Consider the following 12,142-nt stretch of genomic DNA (forward strand, 5'->3'; position numbering starts at 1 on the left):
TGCTGCTGCTGCGGCTGCTCAGGAGGCCGCCGACGCCCTGACCCTCCTGGAGCCCTGGTCAGATCCCCCCCTGCCGCCCCTGTGTCGTGAGGTGGGCGAGTTGGTAGGAGGGTGTGTGTGGGGGGGGGAAGCTAGGTGGGCAGGAGCGTCAGTTGTTGGTTCGGTTGGTTGTTAGGTGGTTAGGGTACGGTTGTATTTCTGGAGGACTGTTTTTTCGGTTCTCCTCCCGGATGACCTGACCAACTGACTGGGAGGTTCCCCTTCAGGAGGAGGAGGAGGAGGAGGACCGGGAGGCAGGGGGTTGCAATGAGGAGTGTACGGACATAACCACCACCAGCGCCGCCGCCGCCGCCGTGGTCGCCGACGCCGCCGCCGCCGTGGTCGCCGACGCCGCCGCCGCCGTGGTCGCCGCCGCTGCCGCCGACGGCGGCATCAACCCCGAGGGTGCTGGTGGTGCTGCTTCCGCTGTCGACACCTCGGCGGTGGACAATGGCGCCCCGCCGCCGCCAACATCTTCGCCGCCGCCCCAAGAGCTGCCTCCGCCGCCTCCGCTGTCGCCTTCACCGCGGCCGAGTCCCCCTTCGGACCGCCGCGGTGACGGCGAAGTAATCCGGCTGGTGGGTAAACCCTAAAACCCTAAGAATCACATGCAGCGTGCGTCATGTCAGAGAGTCTGAGGGAACTGAACTTCGGTCCGTTCATTACAAGGGCCTGAGGCCCCCGCAGGCGGGGCCTCCCCCCCAAAACAGGCTGGCCCGCCTATCGCTCCGGAAACCATCTGTATCCATCTGCCGCCTTTTCCTTTCCCCCTTGACGCCCGTCTCCTCTGCACCACCCGTTCCGCGGCTCCAGGGTGACGACCCGTCGCCGCCGCCGCCCCAGCCGCCGCCGTTGGGTCAGCAGCAGCAGCAGCAGCCGGAGGAGGAGGAGGAGGAGTGGGATTCAGAGGAGGAGGAAGAGGAGGAAGTGGTGAGCCGCGGCGCGCGCGTCCGTTTGTGTGCGTGTGTATGTGTGTGCGTGTGTGCGTGTGTGTGCGTGTTTGTTTGTTTGCGGTTCATCGATGGCAGCCACTCCCGACTTCACTCCCCCTGCATCCCCACCTCACACACCCCTCCTCCCTCCTCCCGCCCAGGACCCGGACACCGACTATACCCTGCGCCCCCACGCCTCCATACCGCCGCCCGCCGGCCCGCTGCTGCTCATCCTGCTCAGTGGCATTGCGGCAGACAACTCGGCGGCCGCCGCAGCCTCCGCGTCAGCCGGCGGCGGTGCATCCAGCGATCGCCACAACGCGGTGCGCGCCGCCGCCACACCTGTGCTAGACGCCGCAAGGGCCGCCGCCGCCGCCGTCGGTCGCATCCGTACGGTACGTGCAGCCGGCGAAGCCGTTGGCTTGCCGGCCGCCGCCGCAGGCGCCGTCGCCCACAGCGAAGCCAGCCACCTGACTCTTGCTTGTGGCCGTGCGCTGCCACAAGCCGCCAGCTTGGTGGATGCGGCCCTGGCTTCCGGTGCGCTGTTTCGGAGCCCGGGCTGGAGGTACCTTAGAGGCGCTTTCGCGGCGCCGCATACCGTACACTTTATAGGCCTGTTGTCCGATGGCGGCGTGCACTCGAGTGTACGGCACCTGACGGCGCTGCTGCGCGGCGCAGCGAGCCGCGGCGCGCGGCGGCTGCGTGTGCACGTGCTGCTGGACGGTCGCGACGTTCCTGACGGCTCCTCAGTGACGTGTGTTGACGACCTGGAGAGCGAGCTGGCGGCGCTCAGAGCGGCGGGGTGCGACGCGAGGGTGGCGAGTGGCGGCGGGCGCATGCGAGTCACCATGGACCGATATGAGGTGTGCCGTACAGTGCCGTACAGTGCCGTACAAGGTTCGGCTTTGGGAGTGTCTTTAAGGAAAATGTCGTCTCTTCCGTTGGAGGTGTTCCCTCCGGGCTGCATCAGAGCAGCATATTATATAGCATCACGACCTTTGCGACAACAGTCCCCGGAATCTGCACGGTAGCTTTCTGGGCCGTTCCGAACAGACTCCTCTTAGACTCCTCCTGTCCCCACCACACCTGTGCCCCCCACTCGCCCTTCTCGCCCTGTGCTCCGTTTGGGACCCTGTTCCCCGCCTCCGTACGGGCGGCGCCCTCGCGCCTGTGGCCGATCCACACAGTCGAACTGGGCCGCGGTGAAGAGGGGCTGGGATGCACACGTGCTGGGGGAGGCGCCCCACAAGTTCCCGGACCCCCTCACCGCCGTCATCAAGCTGAGGGTGCGTAGGGGAGGCACGGAAAGGGGTGGTGGCGGCGGCGGTGGCGGTGGCGGTGGCGGTGGCGGTGGCGGTGGCGGTGCGGACTTGGAGGTTCTCGAAGGGCGGTGGGCGGGGTAGCGGATCAGAGGGGGCAACTCGACCCGGGCCGACAGCTGAAGTCCGGGGGGGATGGGGACCCGAGGGGGAGGCCAAAGGGGGGGGAGGGGGATTGATGCCGGGGGAGCTGACGGGGTGGTGAGGACAGAGATACACATACATACATCCCAACAACTGCTGATGTTCCGGCTTCTCAGGCGGCGGGGCCGGGGGGTTCATTGGCCACTTCCAATACCCGCACCCGGCCCCAGCTGCATGGCTCCATGCATGTCGAGCTCTCTCCTCTGAACATCTCTCACCCGTCCACACCGCGCATGTGACCTCACGCCCTCCCGCCTGGCACAACACCCCCACGGGACATATACAGCTACACATACAAACATACACCTACACGTAGCCCCAACTCTTATGGATGCAGGGCTCCGAGACCAATCCCGTATCGGATCAGCACCTGGAGCCATTCGTCATCGTGGAGGAAGAGGAAGAAGATGTGTACGACGAGTACGACGATGACTTCAGCGGCGATGACGATGACGATGATGATGACGATGGTAACCGCCCTCGCAACGGCCGCACAGGTGGCGGTGGTCGTGGTGGCGGTGGTGGTGGTGGTGGTGGTGGTGGTGGGCAGCCTGTGGGTCCCATTCTAGACGGCGACGGCGTGGTGCTGTTCAACTTCCGCTCCGACCGCATGACGCAGCTGGTCCAGGCGCTGGAGGCGCCCGAGGGGCAGTTCACGGGGTTCGACCGCGGGAGAGTGCCCAAGGTGTGGGCATATGCGTGGGGGAGGGGGTGGGGCTGCGGCGGTTGAGGCGGTTGAAGGCGGTTGAAGGCGGTTGTGGCAGTTGAGCAGGAAGAAGGGCCGGTGTGAACCAACACGGGTCAGCCGCCACTCGCTCTCGCGCGCAGTCTGCTCGCCCCTCACCACCCCGGGGCCGTACCGCTGCCGTACTGAGTGCCACCGCACGGACTTGTGTTCCTTTGATCCGGAGCCGTCCTGCTGCTGTTGGCATTGACACCGATTGTTGACTAGCGTCCTTCGGAAAGGACAACTTGTTTCTTTCCGTGTGTATACTTCCTGGGGACTAGAGCTTTTGTGTTTTGTACTCTGTCCCCCTCCTCTTATCTAACTTGTGACTCTCAGGAGGCTCTAACTTGGGCCTCCTCCGCTGGCTCGTACGGCCTCGCGTTACACCTCTCGGCCTGGGTAACGCAGCGTGGAGGGATAACATACATATATACAGACATACTCACACACACAGATGGTGTTTCTGAGGCTCCCTTTTCCCCCTGCCCCCTGCCCCCTCAGGACCTCCGAGTGGTGGGTTTAACCCGCTACTGCCACTCCCCCCGACTGCCCTCCCGCTGTCTGGTGGCCCCCGCTCGGGGCCGCCGACCCCACCTCCTGACCAGATACCTCGCGGCCAGCGGGGTACCCGCACTGGCAGTGGGGGAGCCCAGCAGCGCGGGACACCTGACGTTCTGTTGGAACGGCAACGCGTACGACAAACTGCACGACGACAGCATTCTGGACGAGCACCGCGTGGTACGGCAGGACGTGGATGGGAAGGGGTCCAGGTTTACAACATGCAGTCAGCGAACGAGGAGACACAAACGCATATGAGGGGAAGGGGGGGCGGGGGACGCGAAGAGAGGCCCTCGAGGAGGCTATATTCGTGTGCGAAGTGGGTGGGTAATAAGTATTTACAATATACGAGTGCGTGAAGAGTGACGCGTTTTCTCTACCCAGCAAATAAAACCTTTTTTTCCTCCCGCGCAGGTGCCGTACTGCTGCACGACTGACGTTGCATCCAAGGTCCAGGGTGGAGGGGGCTCTGCCTCCCGGCCCGGGGGGGCCGACTCGGGGCCTGCATCGGATTGTACTGCATCGTTGGCGTTGGCTGCTGCAGTTCGAGAGGCGCTCCATGAGGCTCGACATCGCTTCATCCGGGTGCTGCTGCCGGATGCGGACTTGGCGGCGCATACGGGTGAGTGAGCGAAGGGGCGGGGCCCTTCCTAGCTGGGGTGCGTTGGAGGGGGTGAGGGACGGGACATGCTCGGCTAGCGTGGTGTGGTACTCCGATCTTATCTCCGCTGCTCCGCTGTCTCACCATGTTTCCCCCCGCGCCCTCTTGCACAAACACATACCTATGCATGTACATGTACATGTACATGTACATGCATGTATTGCGCACATACGCGCACTCAGGTGACCTGGCCGCCACCATTCGGGCCGTGGAGACCGTTGATGCGGCCGTTGGGGAGCTGATATCAGCCGTTGACGCGGTGAACGGTAGGTGGCTGCTGACGTCAGACCACGGCAATGCCGACGATATGGTACAGCGCGACGTATGGGGTTGCCCACTGTACGACGATGACGGTCGGCCGCTGCCGTACCCGGGTCACACGAATGCACCCGTGCCAGTGCTGTTCGGCGGCGCGGGTTTGCCAGACGGAGTTCGGTTTCGGAGCGGCCTTCCTGAGGCGGGGCTGGCTAATGTGACAGCGACGCTGCTCAATTTGCTAGGTTTCGGGGCGCCGTGTGCGTACGAGCCGAGCTTACTGGAAGCACGATAGGGCTGATGCGGGAAGCCGGTGGGGGAAGGGAAAAACCTGCGCGCACGACTGTCTCTTGCCTTGTTCCTTTCTTTCATTATTTCTTTCCTCACTCTCCCATTAGTTTGCTTAGAAGGAAAGGGAAGGGAACGTTATGTGTTCAGAACGCACATCGGGTCCTATGCGGGACCGTACATCGTGAGGAGGTACAGTTATGATGATGTGTGTTTCTGGCTGCGCATTAAAACGGATGGTTTTCTAACAAAGCGTTTGGAAAACTAACAAAGGTTTGAATTTCGAAAATGCGTTGTACGACGTACGGACTTGCGAGGTTCACCTACCTGGCGCAGCAAGCGACAGTGCTGCTTGCTTCGGGTTTACGTGGGCCACACACGCCGCGGGCGCTGCCCTGACGGTGCTGGTATGCAGGCCTGGAATAGCTCTGTCGCTTCTTCGCCCCCACCCGGCCCTAGAACCCTATTATTTTGCGAATTTCCGAACACTAACCTTCACTGCTTGCAGGTGCTTTCAAAGTAACGCAGACCGCCTAGGCCACCCGGTCATGTCACCTCACCTCACCTCACCTCACCTCACCTGGTTCTTCGCAGTCAGATACAGTTTTGCATCAGATTCTTGAGCATTGGGACCGGCCTCGCTACCTGCGGCTTGACCCAAAGATTTTGGGCATGCCGCCGCGTCCTACCGCATCGCGCAAATGCCTTCAATTCTGTGTCGTCGGCAACTTAGGGTTTTTCAGCTGAAGGCCTTCCTTCCGTTTGTGGTGCAGCCGTCCTGTGTATAAAGCGCGCTGTGTTGTTTCTGTGTTTTCGAGCATCGAGGTGCTTCGTTACTGCAGGAAAGACGGCCCCGGCATTGGCCGTACTTCCATCTTTCCCCACCCGTAGTACCCTCTCCGCGTCCTACATCCATTCTCGCACTCGCACGTTCACCACGGATGGCAGTCACAGCACAAGCACCAACAACAGCCCACCTGGTTAGCCACATGGTTAGCCGTTCAACCCTTACTTATGTTTCAACGTCGTTAGCTGACTAAACGGCGCTGTTGTCACCTCACTGAATCACCCGCATGCTCTTGCATGCGGTTCACACGGTGGTTCACGGCGGCCACGGGTCCACATTTCTATCCTACTCTTTCCCATCTGTATCCTGTATCCAGGAGGCTAGATAGATACTCGTCGTTCTTGTGGAGGTGGAGGAGGCGCGCAAAGCACCGTCCATGGATTTGCATTGGCGCCTTAGCAGCAAGTGTATACACCAGGTTCATACATCACTCCAACGCCGCCGGCCGCCGCACCCGCCCCGCGCAGCTATCCATAATAATGAGCGTGCCGTCCAAACACGGCACCGTTCCTCCATTTGCAGCCCAGTGCCGCACAGACCCCCCTGCTGGGTGATTGGCTGGGTGATTGGCTGGGTGACGCTGCACCGGGGCCGAGCCATTTTCGGGTTCGAAGCAGCTCAATACCCTTGTTTCTTTTCCACGTCCTCCCTTATGGGGAGCACGCCACGGCCGCAGCGATCACAGCGACAGAGCCCACATCTCGGGCAGTGGAACAGGTGTGAGTTGTCCCGGGGCGACAGCAGTCACACGCGCCGCGGTACCCTGGATTCCTGTGGGGTTGGAACCCGCAAACAGTAGCCGCAGAGTCAGCCAGATAGCCTACTTTACTTTACTTTACTTTCAAGAAAATCAAGGAAAATTTCCCCAAGAGCAGGAAGGCATTTTCTTTACGCGCATATCCTTTGCACCCACCATCAAGGATGGCTATGTATAATTATGGATTGCTGTTGCGCTCGGATTCACGCACACTATAGTCGGGTGAGGGCATTGTCAGACTACTGTAGGTATGCAGGTCGTCCAGTACACCTCATAACCCTAAGTTAACAGGTCTGCTACGCGCTGTGCGCGGCACGCTTAATCGGACATTTCAACGTGGCTTACTCCGGGCTGGTGCTCATGCGCAGCTAAAGATAAGCGACGGGGTCGGCAATGTTCTCTACCTTTGAGCTGAGGGGATGTGCATACTGCCGTTCGAGGTGAGGCGCTGGCAATGTGACGGTGCAGCCCTGGAGGAAGGGCTGCAGTCGTGTAAATGGCTCCTGTAACGGGGGTTCCATGAGCCGCGCCCGAAGCCGGAAGAGGCAGAGAGACTATAAGTGTGCTGCATATTTCAAATGCGTCACCGCCGACAGCCGTACATGTACGTCGTGTTAAGTTCAGCGCCATCACGTTTCCAAACGAATAAATTGCTTTTTTTATAAGGAGTTTGATGCAGTGCTCATCTGATGGACACGGGAGGCGGCCGCCGCAGCGCTGGTTCGGATTACCCGCAGCCAGGTAGGTCCCGAGCCTCACTTGGGCGAATTTCTTGGGAGAAACATCGTCCTCCCCCTCCTCCTCCTCTTCCTCTTCCTACCCCGCATTCGTCTCCGCATTCTCGTCATCGTCAAACAGGTCACCCAACACATCGCCGTCACAGCCCTGACGTTCGCGGGTCGCTCGCGACTTAAGTTTACGGGCTCCGTCCGGGTGAGAATGGGCTCACAGAGCACTCACGGCGATAACTTGTCGAATATTTACATATTGCATATAACATTACGTGCAACGACACGTTCCCAATGGCCACGGCTCCGCTTCGATTCACCCGTAGCAAACCCTCCAGAAGGCCGTATGGGCAGTACTCCAACAGCAAGGTGTAGTCGTACAGTCCCATTACGGAGCTCCACAACTGAGTCAGGAAGGCGCTCGCTCGTAATGCCTCCAGCGCTTCCACCTCCCTGGCGGGGTCGCTGTGGTTCGACTCACTTGCCTGCGCGTGCCAGCAGCAGCACCAACAGCTTGTACGGTGTGAGCAATCGTGTAGTGGCCAGAGTCACCGTAGACTTAGGAGTGCACGTGTGTGAAAACATGCAATGCCAAGGCAGGTCGTGAAGTCAGTACTCGCGCGCCGCAGGTGGGTGAGTAACAAGGATGCTCCCCACGGGCAGCGTGAGGGTAGCGTAATGCGCGACCAGATCGTTCCCGTGCCATAATCAGCAGGAGCGGTTGTGCAAACCTGATAGTAAAGGTCATGGCCTTGATCGCCCAACACATCCAGTGTGACCGCCAAGTGCCCAGGTCGGCAACAAAAGCTCTTTGACACTGAGTGCCCGGCCTCTTCACCAAGGCGTTCTAGAACCTTAGCACTAAATTAGCTCCATGAAACCGGTGTGGCCTCTGTGACAACTCACGATACAACAGGACCATAGTCGGGCTCCTGGCTTCTTACCACCGTCCGCATGAACGCGCGTTGTTCCTGTACCATGGGATTAGCTATGGCAGGCGGCGGCGGAGGAGGATGCAAGACCCGTGGGCCAGGGCGTGTATGGCAGCAGCCGTAATATGCCTTTCGGTTTTATGTGCATGGCTGACACATCAGGCTTTCAGGCAGGCACCCAGGCCATCCATCTCCAATCCATTGGATGCCTGCAAGTCTGATGCGTAAGAGCCAGGCACTTAAAACCGAGGCGTAACCAGGTCAGAACTCAAAAGCCCGAAATGCTTTTCCTTATATCAGCATGGCTAGGGGGCCGGCTTTTCAAAGCCAAAAAGGGGCTCGGCCCCGTTGCAGCCACTTGACCCCCGTTTGATTCACATGTCAGTCTGTACGGCATAGGAGTCCGGAGCGGCCTGCCGCGGCCGGGGCGTGCCGGTGGGGAGGCGGCTGCTTCGGCCAGCGGGAAGGCAGCCGGAATGGCAGCGATGGTGCCACTGGGAGGTTCGGGAGGTTGCATCGCGACCACTTATCAAATAACATAAAGCTGGAATGCAATGGCAGGACACAGCGCGTGTGGGACGTTTGTAGTCTACTTCGTATTCTTAGAACATCATCAACGGAACTTTGAAGGTATTTCTTTCGGGCCACGATGCTTTGACGTTCAAATCGAGACGAGAGGACATATCTTTGTGAGGGAGTTACGCCGTGTACGGTCTTCTCGTCGTTATTACAACACATCGCTATGGGGCTTTGCAAACAGGGCTCGGGCCGAAACTGTACTGCGTTAGCCGAAATAGTTGCTACCGCTCATTATTGCGCTCGCCAATGATCGGCCAAACACGACAACGGTGGTGAGTACGTCGCCAAGCAACTGGAGCAGTGGCTGCGCCAGCACGGTACTGTGCACACCCACTCGGCACCGTACACCCCAGAGCAGAACGGAGCGGTGGAGCGACTCAATCACACACTCTTCGACCGTGTGCGGGCGATGCTGCATGACACAGCACTCCCGGTCAGCTACTGGCTGGAGGCTGCACTCTACACCAACCTCCTGCGCAATGTGGTCCCCTCTCAGGGCCGGGAGGGCACACCGTGGGCAGCTTATCACGGCATCCCCCCCGACGTCAGCCACCTCCACACCTTCGGCTGCCTGGCCTACATCCGCATCCCAGCTAGCCAGCAGGACAAACTCAGTCCTCGTGCAAAGGCGGGAACCTACCGCTGACCGGAGCACGGCATGGCCACCCACCGTGTCCTCGTCGAGGGCAAGGTGACCGTGAGCAGCGACGTCACCTTCGATGACAACCGCCACGGCCCGGTTCACAACAGGCGGGCACCCTCTTCGGCACTAGCCCCGCCTAGTGCCCCGGCAGCAGTGACCCCATCGGCCGCTCTACAACGCCCGCCATGCTGCCGACCCCAGCGGCTACCCCACCCCCGGCGACCCCAACACCACCTGTTGTGGTACCGCGTACGAACGCGAGTAACCACGTCCAAGAAGGATCGGCCAAGACGGCTGTCAGAAACTAACCGATCGTGAACGATGAAGGGACTTCGGCCTGTCCGAGTTTGACAGACCAACGGTTGATAACCGGTCCGCTTGACAGCAATACAGGGCTGAGCCCTATTTAACGCGGCTTGAAGCCGACCTGAACGACGACCTCTCAACTCTCGATTTCACTACAATCTTCACCTACACTTAGCTACCCGTCTACTTCATCGGCGCCAGTCAACGTCGCCTTTACCACGCTGGATCCGCCAAGGGTAGATACCACTACAAGTGGTATCGAGACCCGAGGCCCCCCGCGCAGTCCTTGGAGCCACCCCCTAGGATACATCAGCCTAGCGGCGCTTCAGGCTCGCGCTCCGGGCATCTTGGAGCTGCAGTACGGGACCTTTCGCAGGCCTGACGGTGCGCGCCTTCCTGCATGGACGCGTTTGCACGAATTCTCCGACGTTTCGGTCGCCTGCGAATCTCCAGTAGGTACTGAGAGTCCCCAGTAGGGCAGCGTAGTAACGCCAACGCATTTCCCCGCAAACTAGCAGCTAACCGTTCCAAGGGTTAATCGCTTCCGCGCCTCTCGATACCCTTGGTGGACTTGCTTTGTTTACCCGGAAGTCCCTTGTTTTCCCCCTCAGTGAGCGACGAGTCGCACACGGCCTCGTCAGGTCTCACGGACTCGGATACCAACTCTGGTGAGAGTGGGAAGCGCGTGACTTGTCGGCCACGCTAGAGTTACCCTGATGGCGCAACCTCCACCGTTAGGCAACGCACCGCCGGGTTGGCAAAACATGCTGATGCAGTACGCAGCAGGCGCGCCTCCTGCCCCAGGCCTCAATGCGCCCCTTGCTATGCCTCTCGCTGGTGCGGGATACCCTCCTCCGGCTCCGCCTCTCTTTGTAGGAGTGCAACCACCCGCCGGTGGCGCAGCTAATTGTATTGTATTGTATTGTGGTTACAGTATTTCCGCCGCCGACGCGGCGGGTGCCCTCACGAGCCGTGAGGCTCCAGAGCACGCTGTTGACGCTCATCAAAAACCTCAGTAAGGAAAGTAGCGATTTTCCTCGGATTGGTATTAAGAAATACCTTGCGCATATCAGTATCTTCAACGTTAATCAGAAACCTATTACGCAACTCAGTATACGCCTCACACTCCATGAGCACATGGTATTCATCCTCAACCTTACCCGACGTACAGACCTGACACGTACGGCACTCTCTCGGCCTATGGTGTCCTTTGTTGACCTCCAAAGGCCAACAACAAAGACGGAATTTGGCAACCATACGCAACTGGTTGGCCGGCAAATAAACACGCAAATAGCCTGTGGGATCGGAGCCCTCTCTTGCTGGTGAAGGGGAGCCCATCCAGTTATGATACCTGCAAAGCGAAACCCCTTTACCTTGGAACACACGCGGATCATCCCCTTGGCTGAACTGATCCCAGTCACTTAAAAGGAACGCAGATAACCTCTCCAGAACCTCACCCACTCGAATCAACTGAGACGAGTATACATCTACCTTCTGAGAAACGGAGTCACACGCCGGCCACTCATGGCCCAACCAACGCAAAATGATGAGCACTTTAGACGACCAGCAATCCACTTTGAGATCAGACAGAAGAGCCAGACGGAGATCATCTACTAACACGTCATGATAGACCGACCCACGGGACTTGACTATCTTATTCCAGAAACACAACGCAAGGCGTAACCAAAAGTACTGCAAAGGCAACTGAGACAGCTCCCTGTACAACAGCTTGTAAGGTACCTGCTTGAGCNCAGCACAACGTAAACAGAAGTCACGCTGGACCTGGACCATACCATCTTCCAAAGCCAAATCAAAATATGACTTACCAGCGGGTAAAACACCTTTACCTAACCGCAGGACGGAGACAATCCTATCAGGACCCCAGACCTCAGCACCATAACAGAGAACCGAACGGACCTGGGTGTCGAACGCTTGAAGCCGAACGGCAGGAGCCCACACCCTGTTCTCATCCAACCGATTACTAAGACCGAACATAGCCCGTCGCCCTGCTTCCAAAAGTTCGTTGACACAACTCGCAAACGGGGACGCAGGGCCCCAATAGAGACCCAAGTACCTAACGCGACCACACCAGTTAATAGGACTAGGAACAAGTAAACTACCAACCATGGGTGGGTGCCAAAGCGACCCATCAGTACGGAGAGGAAGCATGAGCCTCACCCCCTCAAACGCCCTCTTAACGACATCAACGGAAGCAGCCACAACAAGGGCCTCACATTTCCGAACGTTGCAGCGCATACCAAAAGCAGCACAGAACTCAATAAGCAGCTTAAGCGAGAACTGGAGGCGTGCCAACGAGGTCGCGAACAAAGTAAGGTCGTCTGCATAGAACAACAGAGGCAACCGACGATCATTAATGACAGGACATTCGTGTGCACGTGTGTTGAACCATTCGTCCATACCATCCCT

General features: G+C 59.2%; 2 protein-coding genes across 2 annotated transcripts; one reads left to right on the forward strand and one right to left on the reverse strand.

Annotated features, from left to right (window-relative positions):
- Positions 1-1,060: 1,060 nt before the first annotated feature.
- VOLCADRAFT_71079 (uncharacterized protein) lies at positions 1,061-4,930 on the forward strand (the record flags this gene model as incomplete). Its single annotated transcript, XM_002959411.1, has 7 exons — positions 1,061-1,834; positions 2,159-2,257; positions 2,772-2,843; positions 2,985-3,119; positions 3,663-3,945; positions 4,264-4,341; positions 4,563-4,930. 7 exons carry the CDS (start codon positions 1,061-1,063, stop codon positions 4,928-4,930), a joined length of 1,809 nt encoding a protein of 602 aa, XP_002959457.1.
- A 2,413-nt stretch (positions 4,931-7,343) lies between these two features.
- Positions 7,344-8,235, reverse strand: VOLCADRAFT_100920 (uncharacterized protein; the record flags this gene model as incomplete). The annotated part of the gene is made up of 3 exons (XM_002959413.1): positions 7,344-7,450; positions 7,488-7,740; positions 8,200-8,235. The coding sequence occupies 3 exons, from the start codon at positions 8,233-8,235 to the stop codon at positions 7,344-7,346; spliced, it is 396 nt and encodes a 131-aa protein (XP_002959459.1).
- Between the last annotated feature and the right edge of the window lie 3,907 nt (positions 8,236-12,142).

This window comes from Volvox carteri, assembly GCF_000143455.1.
Source record: "Volvox carteri f. nagariensis unplaced genomic scaffold VOLCAscaffold_230, whole genome shotgun sequence".
Classification (NCBI taxonomy): domain Eukaryota; kingdom Viridiplantae; phylum Chlorophyta; class Chlorophyceae; order Chlamydomonadales; family Volvocaceae; genus Volvox; species Volvox carteri.